At 31.2% G+C, this 17,468-nt stretch overlaps 1 protein-coding gene across 9 annotated transcripts in view; it reads right to left on the bottom strand.

Moving 5' to 3' along the window:
• The window catches only part of NLGN1 (neuroligin 1), a 687,335-nt gene that overhangs the window by 464,716 nt on the left and 205,151 nt on the right, over nt 1–17,468 (bottom strand). For 5 of the 9 annotated variants that reach the window (XM_084990349.1, XM_084990350.1, XM_021071184.2 and 2 more), the window contains one exon: nt 9,220–9,372. In XM_084990349.1, coding sequence (XP_084846475.1) covers nt 9,220–9,372 — 153 coding nt within the window. Of the gene's footprint in view, nt 1–9,219; nt 9,373–16,563; nt 16,624–17,468 lie in introns of all 9 variants that reach the window. The other 4 variants (XM_021071174.2, XM_021071180.2, XM_084990347.1 and 1 more) reach the window with 1 other exon arrangement.

The following is a 17,468-nucleotide window of genomic DNA, read 5'->3' as shown; positions in this document are numbered from 1 at the left end:
AAGCCTCAGTCTACCGTTCACCAAAAATATTCTTTTTCTTACATCCTATTTTTTTGGAAATACAGCTTATCAAAATTTGTCCTAATAGTTTTATTTGTTTAATGGCAATGTTTCTACTCACTGTAAGGTTCAAAAAGGAAGGATTGGTTCTGATTTTTTTCTTAACATTGTGAACACCGACTCCCCAACTAGTAGGAACCAATAGTGGAGATATGCATCAAATGTTTTTTGGACTTAATGAATGAATAAGTGAATGACCGAGTTAAAATGATGGCTGCTGTGCTGAATAAGAAACTAAATATATTTTTGTTTACAGACTGGTAAAAATATAAACGTCTTTTTTGTTTACAGATTGGTTAGTTGCAGTCCTCCTTTTGAGTGCCTGAAATCAGTTGTTCAGTTCTGGACCCAAAAGAACACTTTGACTAGAAATGGGGTAAATTTTTCTTCTACGTTCAGAGATCTTATTCCAAATCACTGCTCATAATGAAATCATAAACCACATACTCCCAACTTCCTCCCAGAATTAATTTAAAAAAAATCTCTTAGAATAACCCAGAGTTTAAATGAGGTCATATCAATAACATGAAAACCCAAATAAGGAGAATTCATGATACAGTAATTTATTACAATTTCTTATATTGGTCAGTGTCTGGAATAATGCTGATAATATTGATTCATACACCTCAAAGAAGGAATTCAATAGAGCTCTCAATAATGCTGGTTTAATTTTTCCTGTTATCAAAATGAAGGGAAATTTGGCAAAATTCCTGGGTTGTTCTTTGTGTAAAAGGCAGATTCCCATACTCACCTGAGTCAGGCAACACTCAGTTTGTCCCTCAATCCTCTGTGAGCGAAATGTCTGTCTCATTCACTGAATTTACCAAGCATCTCACCTTAATGAGGCACATGCCATGTTTTCTGTATCCACAGCAGGATGTCAACTTTGATCAAGGTCTAGGCCTACTCAACACACTTTTAAAATGCAAATCTAATCATATCACTTATCTGATCCATGACCTATCATTGCTTCTTATTGTTCTTAGAAGTCCTAAATCTTTAATGAGAAGCTGCATGGCCTGCTGCCTGTTTTTAACCTTATTTGACACTGCTCAACCCTTACACAAAGCATTCCAGCTGGCTTTGCTCATCTATTTTAACATGCCAAGCTTCTCTCTTCCTTTGGCTTTCACCCAGCCTTTTCCCTCTGCCTCAAATCTGGCCTCCTCCTCCACTCCATGACCACGTCAGATCAACACCTACTGACTCTTCAGATCCACTTTAAATTTACTAAACAAGTATTTCCTGACCAAATAACACATGCCAGGGACTATTTTAGGCTTCATGAGCTAGATAATAATACAAAAAAAAAAAAATTTGAAATATAAATAGGAAGTTACTGGTATGATCAATGTAATACAGAGAACTTTAAAAACGTAGATGACTTGTAATATGGTGGCTCCTTTTAGATTGGATGAACATAGATTGTGTCTCTAAGAAGAAGACATTTCAACCAAATGAGAAGGATAAGGAACTGGCCTCACAAAGATCTGGGGCAGAGGGAACAGCAAGTAAAAATGGGAGTGAATTTGGTGTATATGGAGGAAAAAAAAAAAATGGCTGGCACAGAGAGTAAGAGCAGTTTGAGATAAAGAGTAAGAGATACAGGGACAAGAGGTAGATGTACCAAGAGATGCAAATAACTATTCATGCAGGGTTTTGTCAGACAGGGCAGGGAAGGAGTTTGAATTTTATTCTCCATGAACAATGGGGATGCCAGATGAGGGTATTAAGCAAAAACGTTATCTGGTATAAGCTATGTTTTAAAAAGATATTTTTTTTTTCTTTTTACGTTTCACCAAATTATTTAATGAATTAAAAACACCATTATTTATAGTTGACCCTTGAACAACAGGAGTTTGAACTGTAAGGGACTACTTGAACAAAAGATTTTTTTTTTAATAGTTATTTCCCCAATACAATTTTTATTCAACTGTACAGCATGGTGACACAGTTACACATCCATGTACACATTCTACTCCATCATAAGTGACTAGATATAGTTCCCAGTGCTACACAGCAGGAGCTCATTGCTAATCCATTCCAAAGGCAATAGTTTGTATCTAAAAAGATAATTTGATTTTTCTCTGTGGAGAATGGATTAGAGATGAGAGCAAAAGTGAAAGAGATAAATAACATAAGAGGTTTAAGGAGAATTGGCATAGTTTGGCAAAGGGAGAAATGGAAAGGAGACAGATCCAAGGTGGATGTTGGAACAATGCAGTGAGAGATACTGACAAATGGACATTCAACTTAAAGGAAAGACAAACCAGAACAATCTTTGGAGATTTTGCTAGATCATCCGGATGGGTGGCAGTGCCAATCCTATCAGTATAATACTGTGGTGAAAGAGAAGACTGCCCAGATTAGAATTCTGGCTCCACCACCTAATACTGTTTGACCTGCATGACTGTTAAGAATAAGTTAACTTAACCTCTCACTTGTTTTTGCATTTATAAAATTGGGAAAGTAACAACCCTAACTCATAAGGTTATTGTGGGAATTTAGTAATATAATCCTTGGATTCCCCAAGGGGGAGCCTACAAAAAAATGTGACTTATGCAAACTGCTTAAAACAGCTTTTGGAATATAAATTCTCAATGAATGTAGCTATGGTTATTATTACTATTGTTGCAATTATATAACCTGTGGAAGACAATGAAATATGCAGTCCTGAGAAAATCAACATATTTTAGCCATTAAGTTTTAGATAGTCATTAGTCATCCACATGGAAATATCAGGAGGCAGAAATATCTAAGTTTATCCTCTGAGGAATAGTCAGTCCTGAAGATACAATTTGGAAGTCACTTCCATACAGATGGTATTCAGAGCATGATGGAGGATAATGTGAGAAAAAAATGCATATATGTGTGACTGGGTCACTTTGCTGTACAGTAAAAAATTAACGGAACACTTAACGAACTATAATAGAAAAAATAAAAATCATTAAAAAAATCACTTTTATTGCAAGCCACCTGAAATCATTTTAAAGGGAATGGGTAGAATAAAAATAATAAATGGCCTACTTTGCATTCTATCCTTATCTATCTAAAGTTTCTTTTTTCCAAAGGACAAACAATATCTCCACTCCAGGAGCTCATTTTAATACTCAATCTAGAATTGATTAGCATCCAGTTCTTATTAAAACTCAGTTGGCACACTGGTATTTGAGAGAAGAAATCTATGGACCAAGTTAACTGTCCATTGCTCTAAATTGGTTTTAAGCTCTATCCTATTACAAGTGAAATCATCAGATATCTTACTTGAATTGCATCTGATTAGATCTTTGCTCAAATAACACTATAAAGTTATTTATTTATTTATTTAATTTATTTATTTTGCCCTTGGCCTTTATAGAGGGTTAATATATAATCTTATGCTGAGAATATTTCTGCATCTTCTAATAACATAAAGACTATCACATGATTCCTATATTTTTTAGTGTTCCAAGTAAAAACAACTCATGGTAAATTTCTCTGTATTATAGTGTGAGAAGAAACTTGATGTGTTTTCTCTGAAATATATATATTATATACTTCTGAAATATATACTATATATTATATTTTTTCTGAAATATATTATATATTATATATTTATATGTAAATATATATTATATATTTAAAAACTTTACATGTCTTTTCTTAATTATATCTATTATATTATATATTTATATTATATAATTTATATTATATATATTACTTATATATTATATACTTATATATTATATATATATAAACCTTTAGTAGAAAATTAAAATGAGAAATTCATTCCATTATCATTTTTACTTTACTTCTAGGAAATTGGGATATACCTTTATGTTTCAGTACAGTATCTATTCATAGCCTTAGTTTCTGCATCATCTCTCTATATAGTATAGGTGTTCATATTCAATATTTTATCAACCTATTTATACGTATGTGTCACAAATTACCTCCACTTTTTTGAAGTGTAAAGAGTATGAGCAAATAAAAATCAAAAGAGTATCTTTCTCTCTTCAGTTAATCCCAGAGATAATCCATCTTTCCTGGTTTTGCTCAAATACCACTAAATCCATGAATATATTTTTGACTCTTCAAGGACAAACTTCTGCTTCTACCTCCAAAGAACGCAGTTAGATGATAGTAGGATATTATCATCTTATGAAATTTAATATTTTATTATATATGCCTGCCATATATGAGTTAGATTTAGAGTTGTCTGATGATTTACAACCAAACAGAAATAAAAATGATGAAAAAAACAAGAAAAATAATGACAAAACCTTGTGCACCTTGAGAAATGAATATGCCTTCCTTTCTTTTTTTTTTTTTTTTTTTTTCTTTTTAGGGCCTTTACCTGCAGCGCATGGAAGCTCCCAGACTAGGGATCTAATCATCGGAGATACAGCTGCTGGCCTACACCACAGCCACAGCAATGCCAGATACAAGCCTCGTCTGTGACCTACACCACAGCCCACAGCAAAGCCAGATCCAGAGCAGGGCTAGGGATTGAGCCCGCATCCTCATGGATACCAGTCGGGTTCATTTCCACTGTGCCACAAATAGGAATTTTTGCCTTTCTTTTTAAATCATGACGCTTACCTAGACTTTACCAAATCTCCTTGCTGCTAAGCTACTCAGATTAAAAGATGAATCTCAATCCCTGCATTCATATTGATCTATCTGATATCCTATGCTTCTTTTATTTCTTTTTCTATATCAAGTGACCATGTACATACCAATCAATTAATAAACTGATTAATAAAATGTGAAGTAGAATATCAATGACTGTTCTCTCTTGAGTACTTATTTTCCCCCTTAATTAGACTGAAAACTCCTTAAAGATAAGCACTATATTGTTCGTTACTTTTTATCCCTCACAGAAGATATATAGTGCTGGAAATAAGTGCTGTATTTTTGATGACTGACTATACCAAAGTTATTTAACTTCTGTTACTTGAAGCATATTATTGCACAGACAGTATAATTACAAGAATTAACAAGTCACCATTTCTAACAGAATATATATATATATATATATATTTAGGTGTTCATTAATACTGATATGCAGTAACATTAATGAAAGCTAGTTTTAAATGGTTTAGTCTTACATGACATTATAAAGTTAGCTAACTGTAATTCTTCAAATGTAACTAGTAGATGAACTAGCACTTCAATTATTTTTTCCCTGAGTGAGTAGTAGAGACATTAGACCACTGAGTAAAATATTTAATTAAACCCTTTACTAAAATGTTGTCAAATAGCCAGAGATATCAGTAGCTCTGAAATCTTTAAAATATTTTTTTCTAAAATAAATTGCATATGGTTGAATTATGAATGCATAATTGCCTATAAAATATCCATATCAAAGAAAAAGCAGCTTATTAAATTTTAATCAGATGATTATGGTTGACTAAGTTAGATCTCCACAGATATAAATTTTTCTCTAAAACATAACAAATTATTATTATAAATTTAGAGAGGTGGCTAAAAAACACATTTTTAAGATTAAATTAGTTAATGTATTTTTTTCATTTTTAAGATTTTAAAATATTTGGATAGTTTCTATTATCAAAAATATTCCTTGCATAATAACTCAACTTAATAGTGAACAATTTATTTCATGTTTTCTTTCAATTTTGTCCATGAGTACATATGCTTATCCTATTTACAATCATAACATTCAATAAAAGATTTTGCTCTTTTAAGAGTGCATAATTTAAATTTATCACTATTTTCAACATAATTTTTATTTTTAACTATACTCAAGAATATTTTAAAACCCCTATAAATAATTATTTTAAATACATTAACAGAGGACAAAGAGTTAAAACTGAAGACAAAGAAATGTATATAACCAAAAGTGAAAGTCTAAATATTTATTAAAATAAGTGTGAGACTGAATGAGATAAGGTTACAGAGAACTTCAAGATACTGGGGAAATGATGTTAGCAGGCAGAGTCTTCTATTCTCTTGCCTTTTTTTTTTTAGATTTATTACAGTTTTTACCACCACCAATAGTATTTTCAATGCAATGACAGTAATAGTCTACATTACCACTTCACAGAAAACCACAAAACAGTCTCGGTTGAGAAACTAACTCCAATCTGTTTCCAGCATCTTCAGATCAATGCTATCATAGGAGGCTTTTTTTCCTTTTGTGTTACTCCTATTTCATAATGAACAATATTTTTTAACATGAAATACTTCAAACTGGAACCTTGGCTGCTAAATAGCTGTATGAAATTTTTGATTGAAACATTATCACATTTTTAATTATTGCCAAAACAAATAAACTTGTAATATTTTTCCTCCTAGATGGCAAATTCAAGTCAAAACTAATTACATTACCTGTTTCAGACATCCTGATATGTTCTGTCAATCACCTGAGAGCAAGTCTCGTAATTAGCCAATTTGAACACTGGACCCCAGAATTGATTTCCTTAACACCAAGACATCCAAATCAAAACATAACTCAGGATTTCCTCTGATACAAGTTCAAATCACATTTTCTACTTCATATCCAAACTCTCCCAAGTCCGACAAAACAGCAATACTTTTGGATCCCAAACTCAAGAAACCTTGGCTTACCTTGTTACTTGCAGACAAATTATTAACAACAACAGCTAAAATCCTATAGTTTTTTTTGTTGTTGTTGAAGTTCTCCTGGCAGATGAGCTGTTTACCTGGTTGTGGTATATTGCACATGCACAGTGTGCTGAAACAGATGTTCTCATAACTTACTTTTTTTCACAAATTAATTCATTTAAATACATTTTCACAAAACTCAACACATATTTTGGGAAGTGACCAGAATACTTATGTTCTAGAACTTATGTCCTGAAACACATCTAAGAATGTTTTACTAACAAAGTTTTGTACTTTATCATGTTGAGAGGAGGTTTATAAAAGCAGATGATTCTTAATGGTGATTATTAGTGTACAATGTATGTAAGAGAAACAAAGGAGCCAACTAAAGGTTAAATCTTAAACTACAGTAGAGCCAGAAAAAATATTTAACATTGGGAATACCATCCATCAGCAATACTAATGCTATCGGCCATGACACAGACCAAGTAATTGATTGAGTTCTTCATTGTTTAACTGGTTAATCTTTTGTCCTGCAATCCAATCATTCAGAGTATGGCATTTAAACATACGATATGAGCATGAATAGAAGACTGAAATTGGATCGAAGTCACTCTTCATCAGTTCTGAACACATTTTTTAAAATGGACAAAGATTATACTAATATAACAACACTGCTCATTTTTTTTTATACCCCCTCCTTTTAACACCGCACATTTTATGGGATCTTATTTTATGTGAGTACAACCAATAACCGAGTGACGTGAAATAAGGTATGACCAAAAGATTATTTTAGTAAAATAAATGTATATGACTAAGCAGATGTTTAAGTCCTTAAAAACACTCTTACCACAATTTGGCATTTAATTTTAAATTTTAAAATGGCAAAATAGTCACTGCATCAGGATTTTCAATTTAAGAAATTCAGAAAAATATAAGAATAATAATCATTGAAAACAGCTTAGTTATAAATAGTGCTAAAATTAAATTAAAAAAATTAAAATTAAACGATATTGAAGATCTTCACATTAAAATCTTGCCTATGAAACAAATGACAATGCTATGATATTAATCTAACTATCTAGATATAATCCAACTAGTGCTAGACATTAATCTAACACTATGATATTAATCTAAGGAGATTAATCTAAGAACATTATGAACATTTCTTTTTACATCTTCTAACATAGAGTTTTCATTGGTGGGATGGCATTCATCCCTACTTACTGAAATTATAAGAACCATCTGAAGCAATGCATGACTATACACAATGGGGAAACTAATGTGTCCTTGAACAATGATATAGAAATATTTTATTCCTACATTGAGAGTGCATCTATTATATTGTCCACCATATTCCAAATTCAAAATAGCAAACTAGAAAAAGAACAGGATTTCACTTTGCATTGTTAACATAACTCCTTCCCAAAGACACACAAACTTGACTGACAAAAATTATTCCTTTTTATATTTTGAGATTGGCATAAGCACAGGATTATGATCACATAGAAGGAATCAGAGAATAATAACTAATATTGAAGAGAAAAACCAAAAAACCAAACAGATTCTCAATGACTAAAATAAATATTAACTATTATAATGAAGAATAGAATTCAAATTCATTTTAAAAACATTTCATAGTAAAGTTGTCCTTTTGTGCCCAAACAATATTATAAATCATAACTTTTTAAGTGTCTAGTTAAGGGATAAGACTTTGATCAACAGCTTAAAAAAAAAAGCTTTTGTGATGAATCATACTCTCAGCAAATACCTTTAACCTAAAATATCACAGATAAAGATTTTTTATTAAATGACACAGTTATTTTACATCCCTAATTGTGAGAATAAAAATAAACTTGTACATGTAGAATAGTAAGTTTATATTTTAAAAATTGGCAATTACATAAAGCAATATGCCTATTTCAGAGTACCTGATATTTTAAAAATAATAGCCCAATACTTTTATTCAAAACTAAAGATCTCCAGTTGATTTTGTTTTACATGCATATATATACATGTTGTTGAATTGAACTTTCTGACACGATTAAATCAATGCTAGTTTCCAAATCAAGTAATTTAATCAAATATATTCAAACAAAATATTTCTAATTATATTTTATAAATTAAAAAAAAACTACACAGAAATGGCATTACCCAAAGCTAGTCCATACACATATTCTTGAAGAGACTATAAATTTGTTTCTATGTTCAAGGGCAAACCTCAGGCAATTTTACAGCATCATAAAAAAGAAAAGTAGAAGAAAGAAAAATCGGCCCAGGGACTAATTCTTCCTAAGAAAGACCCTGCCATTGCTGCCTTTCACAGTTCTATAAAGCCAAGCTAGAAGAGCATTCATCAACTGTGTGAATAATTTCATTGCTGTTTACTTTTAAATATTAAAACCAACCCCAGCTGTGTTTTGTCAAGTAATTTATGAATATTTATAGAATATTGAAAATATCAAATTTTGGTTCAAAATCAGCAAGCACAGGACAATAAGTGAAACAAAGCAAAGCAAAACAAAAATTCAAACCAAAACTATCACATACTTCACGGACTGATAGTGAAAAAAGAAAAGAGAGACTTCTTACCAAGTACCCCAAGTCGGTAGTTGACTGTGATGACGATCACATTCCCATAACTTGCCAAGACACTCCCATCATATAAATTTCCAGTCCCTTCCATATATGAGCCACCATGGATATACACCATCACTGGTTTGGGACCTCCACTGTCCCGAATATCTGAAAAATAAATAGTTGGCAATTGTTCTTATCCTCAAAAAACACGCAAAATGAAGCAGAGAATATATTTTCCATTTTAGGGACAGGAAGGCATGATTTTAATGCAGTTCTTTAAATTGCTGTCTTTGTAAAGTGTTTCTTAAGCAACTCATATTAAGAGCTATTGCAGAAAAGAGTGATAGATACCCATTGTTTTCTACCTAAGATCTTGTTAAAAATTATAACGTGAATTACAAAACTCAAATTGGAAAAAAGTGTGAATTTTGTTACTTTTTTTAAAGTGATTCCAGTAGAATCAAAAGAAATGACAGAATGACAATGATTCTTAAAACTTCTTTTGACAAATGTTATAGACCTCATATGGAATTTATGGGCCATAAACTAAGGATGATGGTACCACTGCTATTGTGAATAAAACACTCTTGTTTTTCCATTTCTTAATTACTGTAAAGATTTTTATTGAATGCATCATAATTACATTGAATAACTTATGCTCCAATTTGTGAGCATAATTAAAACACTGTGTTATAGAAGTTGCAAGAATTTCATTTAATTATTCAAGTGCTGTCAGATGAATGCTTAAGGCAGTAAAGCCCATAAATCTATATATCTGTCTTTGTTGCATTAATGTGACTGTCATTTATGTGATATTTTTCAGTTAAGTCCAGGTCATCTGTTCATTACAACTACTCTTACCCTTTGGAAGAAGAAAACGTACTAACATATTTTTCACCCTCTTTGTGACTACTGTACTCTTCTTAGCCCCACTTTGGCTCTAAGATTTTGTCATGTAGACACAAGACAAGAATACAGCTAAGTCCAAGCATAAAGTTCCAAAGTTTAGGGTGACGTTAAAAGTGATTTCTACAGTTCTAAATCTTAGTCAATTTTATTTGCTTTTCTAAGATACTTTACACCAATTATATAGTTTTCAGTAAGGATCTAAAAATAATATGTAAGGGGAAAATGGGATAATTTTACTTGGTAAAAAATGTACTAATTTCTAGAGAAAAATGCTAAACTGTATATTGGTGAAATGGTTTTAACTATTATATAGATTGAAATATTGTATGTGTACATATATCTATAGATTATAAATATCTACATATCCAAAACATCACTATTATATAATAGTCCATGATCTCTCTGTCTCTTTTTTTTTTTTTTTTTTTGTCTTTTTAGGGCAGCACCCGTGGCACATGGAAATTCCCAGGCTAGGGGTCACATCAGAGCTACAGCCGGCCTACACCACAGCCACAGCAATGCAGGATCCTTAACCCACTGAGTGAGGCCAGGGCTCTAACCCATGTCTTCATGGATACTAGTTGGGTTTGTTACCACTAAACCATAATAAGAACTTCCTCTATAATCTCTGCTACCTACAAAAATGGGTAGTCATTCAAAAGTATGGCTTTGTTCCTTTGTTTTTGACAATTTTTTAATCAAATAATTCTCCTACATAATTATGACTGAGGTTTCAGCATTTAGATAGGATCTGACACAAAACCATGAAAAAAAATTTAAATACTGCTTTACATTTCTTGTAAAAAAGATGACTAATATAAATGCTTTAATTTTCCTACTATAATAATAAAGTGATTTCTTTCAATGAAAAATCATTTTAAGATTGGAAACTGTAGCTTAACTTGTTTGTCCTGATTTTCAACTTGGGGAAATAGTTAATTGCAGAATTTAGAGACTTTTTAAAAGACTACTTTAAATTTTACATAATACTTAATACCAGTGTATAAATTTATCACAATCTTTTCCCCTCCCTGCAAGGGTGTACTTGAGAAAAGAGTCTTATTTTTAAGTGATGATAAGAGGATACTTTGACATCAAAACCATCCACTTCATACAGGTACATTTAATGTAAAAAACTAAATTTTCTCCTTAAATCCTTGGGAGGGAAAATGATATTCAATCATTTGTAAAACTGGGGGGCTTGTGGGGATGTTAAGCTCCCAGAGAGAAAACAATTCTTTTGAAATTGTCAAACTCTCCTCCTTAAATGCCTGTTTGCCGCATACAGTTTTAGCTTATTTTTTTTCTTGTATGGCTGGCACTGAAGAAGCAATAATAAATTATTAAACTGAAATCATTAACTGACTGTTCACAGCAGACACTGTACGCTGCTAATTGTATGCTTGGAGGTAGCACAGAGGGAGGCTGTTTCAAAATTCTTCTTTAATTAAAATTACATAGAATTACAAAGCACCACTGTGAACAGTAATGAAATCTTGGTAGAATCATTCTGTTCACCTGGAAAACAATACAGGCACACATTGAGAAGACTTGCCACATTTCAGACCTAAAAGCAGAATGAAGTGGACACTGTCAGGAAACAGTGAAAATATGACAAGAGATTCCAGGAGCCATTTCTTATTTTTCTTTGAAAATTAGACATGAAAGGATCACTGATAGTTTGGGCCGATTCTGATTTCTAATTTGTCTTTCCGAACTTCTCACGATTTCAACTTTTTCTAAGAACTTAACACAGGCAACAGTTTTTTCTATAAAGAAATTCCAATGCTGTGTTCTGAACAATATTTCTTCTGAAGTTACCCTGAAGTTAATGCTATGGGGGGTATTAATTACTAAAATAGGTACAATTCTTGTACAAAACTCTTAATATTGCTGATAAAGTTTGGGAAATGCCATGTTTATATTACAGAACTACTTCATTATATTTTAAAAGAGTGGTCCACCTTAGACTTTACTTTTGATTGAGTTTTATAACAGGGCCTGTCTTAGACTTTACTTTTCTTCATAATCTAAAGGTCTTTTTCATGTAAATATAAATAGTAATTTTTAAAATTTTAATATATATATAGTAATATAATAATATAACAATAAATATAAATAGCTTAAATTATACCTATATTTATTTTGATTATAAAAAGAACCAGACTCTGAGTTTCCGATGTGGCGCATTGGGTTAAGAATCCAATTGCAGCAGCTTGGGTCACTTTGAAGGTGCAAACATTCCCGGTCTGGCACAGTGGGTTAAAGGAACTGGTGTTGCCAAAGCAGCAGTGTAGGTGACAGCTATGGCTCGGATTCAGTCCTTGGCCCAAGAACTTCCATATGTCATGGGTGTGGCCATAAACAAATAGAAGTTAAAAATAAAAAGAATCAGACCTATAAATGCAATTGCTACATCAGCTAGCCCTACTATTAGATACTATATGCTAACGCAATCATTTTAATAATAAAACTTGGGGTAGCCACTATGTCTCTAGTGAAAATATATCAGATATAGTAATTTATAATGAATTTTTTAGAGCCAAGCCTCTAAATCTTGTCTCATATTTTCCCCTAGATACAAGGTGGATTTCACCTAAAATTTCTGATTTTGCTAAACAGGTACTACTAACTTTACTAAAATAAAAAGAATACTCTCAGAGACTAAAACACTAGTTCAAGTCTAATAAAACTACAAATGTTCATAAAGCATGCTTGTATTTTCTGTTATTTGGAATGTTTTCAAGCTTTGCTAAGCATCTAGGTCTCTGGAGAAAAGTGAGAGATAAAAGATACTACAGTGATGATTATTTTTCTTCTAAAATTTTTATGGTAAGAAACTAAGTTTTCAAGTTAAAAAATAATGAACATGGAATCTGAGTATACACCTTGATTTTAAATTTTAGTAACAATTTTATCTTTATTAAACCACAATTTTAAGTCAATGTACATGTGTCAATTAGAGCACTTAATGAGGATTTGTTTTTGCCTGACAACCAATGTTTAAAGTCATAATTCCCTTAAATTTTCCTGATGAATAATTATTAGTCACATAACTCCTTAAACATGTTTACTAGTTTCTTTTTTTTTTTTCTTTTTCTTTTTAGGGCTGCACCAGTGGCCAGTTTCTTTTTTCTTAAAGAATTCATAAAGTATTTACTTACCCACAATTTAGAGCTTGTGGTGTTAAGACAATTTTTAAGTTGTGGCATATTGCCTCAATTAAAACCTTCTCTAATATATTTAAAGATATTTCAAGATTTTTTTTCACCTCCCTACTCACTTGATGAACCTCAGTTATTATTTGAACCATTAAAAGAATATAGAAGTGTTAGATAAATTTGTGTTTGTTAAACTGTACTTAACACAATTAAAAGTACAATTTTTAGTTTAAAAAAAAGACACAAAAATCTACCAAAAAATTTTCAAAAAGCTCTAGGTAGGATATAAAACTGCATTTGAATATTGAAATATTAAAGTATTCCTAGCACAATTTCTAAAAATTTTAGATATATCTTAAATCCCCAAAATAAATGATAGAAATCTAGGGTGTTGCTTTAATCATTTTTTATTACTTCAAATGAGTTTTTTGGAAACTATGTCAATAGCCTATTATTAAAATATGTAGCTCTTTTGATCATTTTATAATGTTTTATAACATAAATGAAGAGTAATAAACTGCATTTGGCCTAAAACTGGCAAAAGAACAATGGCAAAGACACAAATGAGAATTAAAAGTAAAGAATAGTGCTCCATTGAGAGGTCAGTAAGGGACAGGCCAATCAATGTCTCAGACCGCCTTTGAATAGCTGAGACAGAAACCTAGAGAGCAGGTACAAGAGTTGGGCTATCAGGAAATAATGGAGAATTCCATATAAACACCATATAACCAGACTTCTGATTTAAGTATTTTCGAGTAGTTTATCAAACAGTCTATATTTGTTACTTTATCCAGTAATGTTGCTTCAAGATCTGGAACAAATGTGAAAATTGGCTTCAGTTTTCATTCACCTTCATATCTACAAAAATAATTGTCATATGCACTGAATATAAAATGCTCACACTTTTCTATGAAGGTTTCTTTTTAATCCTGTAGGATATTTGAATTTATCTTTCACGTATAAACAATTATCCAAAACAACAATATAGAGGAATAGATAGAACTCGAATTTACTGCTTTGACATTATATTTAGAGTGTTTAAAAATATTTATCAATTTGGTAACTCTTATGACTGACTGGCTTAGTACTTAACTTGACTACTACTTGCCAATTTAAATAGGGGTTTAGGATATTTTTAATGACTATTTTAAAATGGTAAATGTGCTTTAAGATAGGTCTATGAAATATATTCATATTTACAGGGCTTAGCTCACTGTGGTTGCTCGGAGTTATCATTTGTAAACATATAAATGTCTTACTTGATGCTCTTTTACCAAAAGAAAAATAAAAAGCACATTAAATCCATCTAAATATTTGTTAAACAGGAAAATGATGTATACTAATCTTGTGAGTACTCTTGGAAAATTTGGAGTTTACAAAGCTACACACTAAGAAATATTTTATATTTAAGTATTACTTAGATAACAAATATCTAAGAGTTAAGAATTTTTAGGTTCTCATTGTGGCTCAGGGGTAACAAACCCGACTAGTATTCATAAGGACATGGGTTCAATCCCTGGCCTCGCTTCAGTGGGTTAAGGGTCTGGCATTGCCGTGAGCTGTGGTGTAGGTTAGAGATGTGTCTCGGATCCCGTGTTGCTGTGGCTGTAGTGTAGGTCAGAGGCTACAACTTCAATTGACCCCTAGCCTGGGATCTTCCATATGCACCAGGTGCTGCCCTTAAAAAAAAAAAAGAATTTTCAGAGGGTTCAAGAAATCTCTAAGACCCCAAGTGGAAGGACTCTTCACAGAGCACTAGGGACAATAATCCAGGTCCTCAAAGTGAATAAATGTCTTTGACGTTTTAATATTTCAGATTACTAACAGCGTTAAAAAAAAATAAAAATTTGCATTTTGATATTACAAGTTTATTTTTAGCTATTAGCATTCAAAATGATAATCTTGGGCAGCTATAATGATTTATTTCAAATCTTAATGGCTGCATTGTATTTAATCTTTAATCCACCAGTGGCATTCATGGTAAATGAATATTTAATCCAATATCATAAATTTCATTTAATAAAAATCTTAAATGTTAAAAATATTAATACCTGATATTTTTTTGAGCTTTTAATACTTCTATAATTTAATCTTCTATAAAGTAGTTATTGAATTCATACATCTTAATGAAAACAATTCAAATTGTTTAGAAAAAGATTAATTCATTCATAGTTGTAGCTCATGAAACTAGCTCTTCTGCTGGCCTATTGTGGATGATTTTATTTTGGAAAGTCTTTCTTACCATATCATTAATATCTTAATTAATGGGATTTAATTTCTAGGGTTCTGGGAATTATTTTTAAACCTGGGATTACCTTCATCATCTCTCTAAGATTCATAACTAGCGTGGCATTAAAAAAAACTAATTGGAATGAAAATGAACTGAAAGAATCAATGGGCCTCTCTAGATACTCCAATTAATGTCAGGTAAAGATACACGATAGAATGAAATATGTCAAATCAGTCTAGTGAGTGCTTACATTCACAGAGTATTCAGAATAAGAAAGTTGGAAAGAGAAAAGAATTTGGGTATTAGTACAGTAAGAAATACATCATTACATATAGTTGGCAACAATTTGAAATTCAGAACATTTTCATTTGTCAATCATAAAATTATGTGCCTTTGAAATTAAAGGATATTCATCTAATCTCAGAGTACATAAATGGTTGCATAATGTTCACTACAGTTATGTGAATATGTGTAATGCCTTTCATATCTATATAGTTTCATGTCTTATGTAACAGTTAAGCAAATAAGCAGAAAACAGTATTTTTTTAAATCTAAATTTATTGCTCAAGAAACACTTTATATCAGCTTTTAGCTTATCCTTCTTATTACTGGGTGTTGGGTTCTTTTTAAACAAATATCAAATGTAAAAATGAAAAACATTTTGATACTGGGTAAAATATTTACATATATTAGAAAACATGCAAAATGGGTACAGAGAGACTACAGGGGGAGAGATTGTTAGTTAGTTCAAAGAATATGGACAAATTTCAGTCAAAACATGGGATGAAACATATCAAAAGTCAGTTCAAGAAAACAAAAAATGCCCCTCTTTTTAAAACATTGTAATGGTTGGCGTCAAAAGCAAAACTTAACATTCATCTTTTTAAAAATTAAAAATGTGTATTTATATGTAACAACAAGCAAGAAGACAAAACACATCAAAAACGGGAATTAAAAACAACTCTTCAAAAAAAGACAAGAAGTAAAAAAATAGAAAGGGGTGGAAAAAGTGATTGAGGCCCTTGTCATGCAAGTAGATTTGGTGGAAAAAAATACCTTCATCTTCAGCACCGTCATTATCACCTAAATCATCTGTCTGTTTCTTTGTAAGGGGACCTAGGATTGAGAATGGAGAAATGGAGGGAAAAAAAAAGACAATTCAAGAATAAACAAGACTGAGGGGAAAAAAATAAATGCAAATATTAAAATTCTCAAGGATATTTCCAAAAAGAGTGGGGAAGTGGTTACATCAAAGTTGATTATCTATTTTGTTTAAGGAAAAAAACTCCTTTTCCCCAAAATATCTCATAGAAGACTTGGTCCGTCAGTATATTCAGCATAAAAAATACATTATGATTTGAAACTCAGGTCGTAAGCAAAGGAAATGATTATTTTAAATACCCACTGCATACAAAAAAAAGTAAACAATTTTATTAGCTGAAAGAACTTAATTTATTCAATGTCCTTTCTAATTTGAATTGGTGACAACAATAAAGGAAGTAGGCCAAATTCATTCTTTAATTTGGGACAATATAATAGCATTAGGGAAAACAGAAATATGAATATTTTAGGGAGCTTTTTCTTTTTTCTTTTTTTTTGGTAAGATAATTAACACATAGGTTTTATACATTTTTATATATACATTTTTCAAAACTGTGACTTTTTAAAATTACTTGATATTACACAAATATTTCCCCGTATGATTTGATTAATTATTATCTGTGAATTTAAAACAGAGCAAAGTTATCACTGGTAGAAGTCAGTGTTTAGCAATTAAGGTAGTTACAGAGTCAGGGCTTATACTTCATAATCAATTAGAAATATAATGGAATTATGCCCTCATGCAACTTCATGCCCAGTATAGTTATTTATAATGGGATCATGCTTTAAGATAATAATTGCATTAAAATACTGTGAATGTTTAATAAATGTTTTATTATATTTAACAATACTAATTTGCT

This window comes from Sus scrofa, chromosome 13 (genome assembly GCF_054392235.1).
Source record: "Sus scrofa isolate SSC_HxYL_T2T_F1_AM1 chromosome 13, Sscrofa_HxYL_maternal_Yorkshire_Landrace_v2.0, whole genome shotgun sequence".
In the NCBI taxonomy this organism is placed as follows: Eukaryota; Metazoa; Chordata; class Mammalia; order Artiodactyla; family Suidae; genus Sus; species Sus scrofa.
The sequence above is the reverse complement of the archived record's forward strand: the minus strand, read 5'-3'. Positions and strand labels throughout refer to the sequence as shown.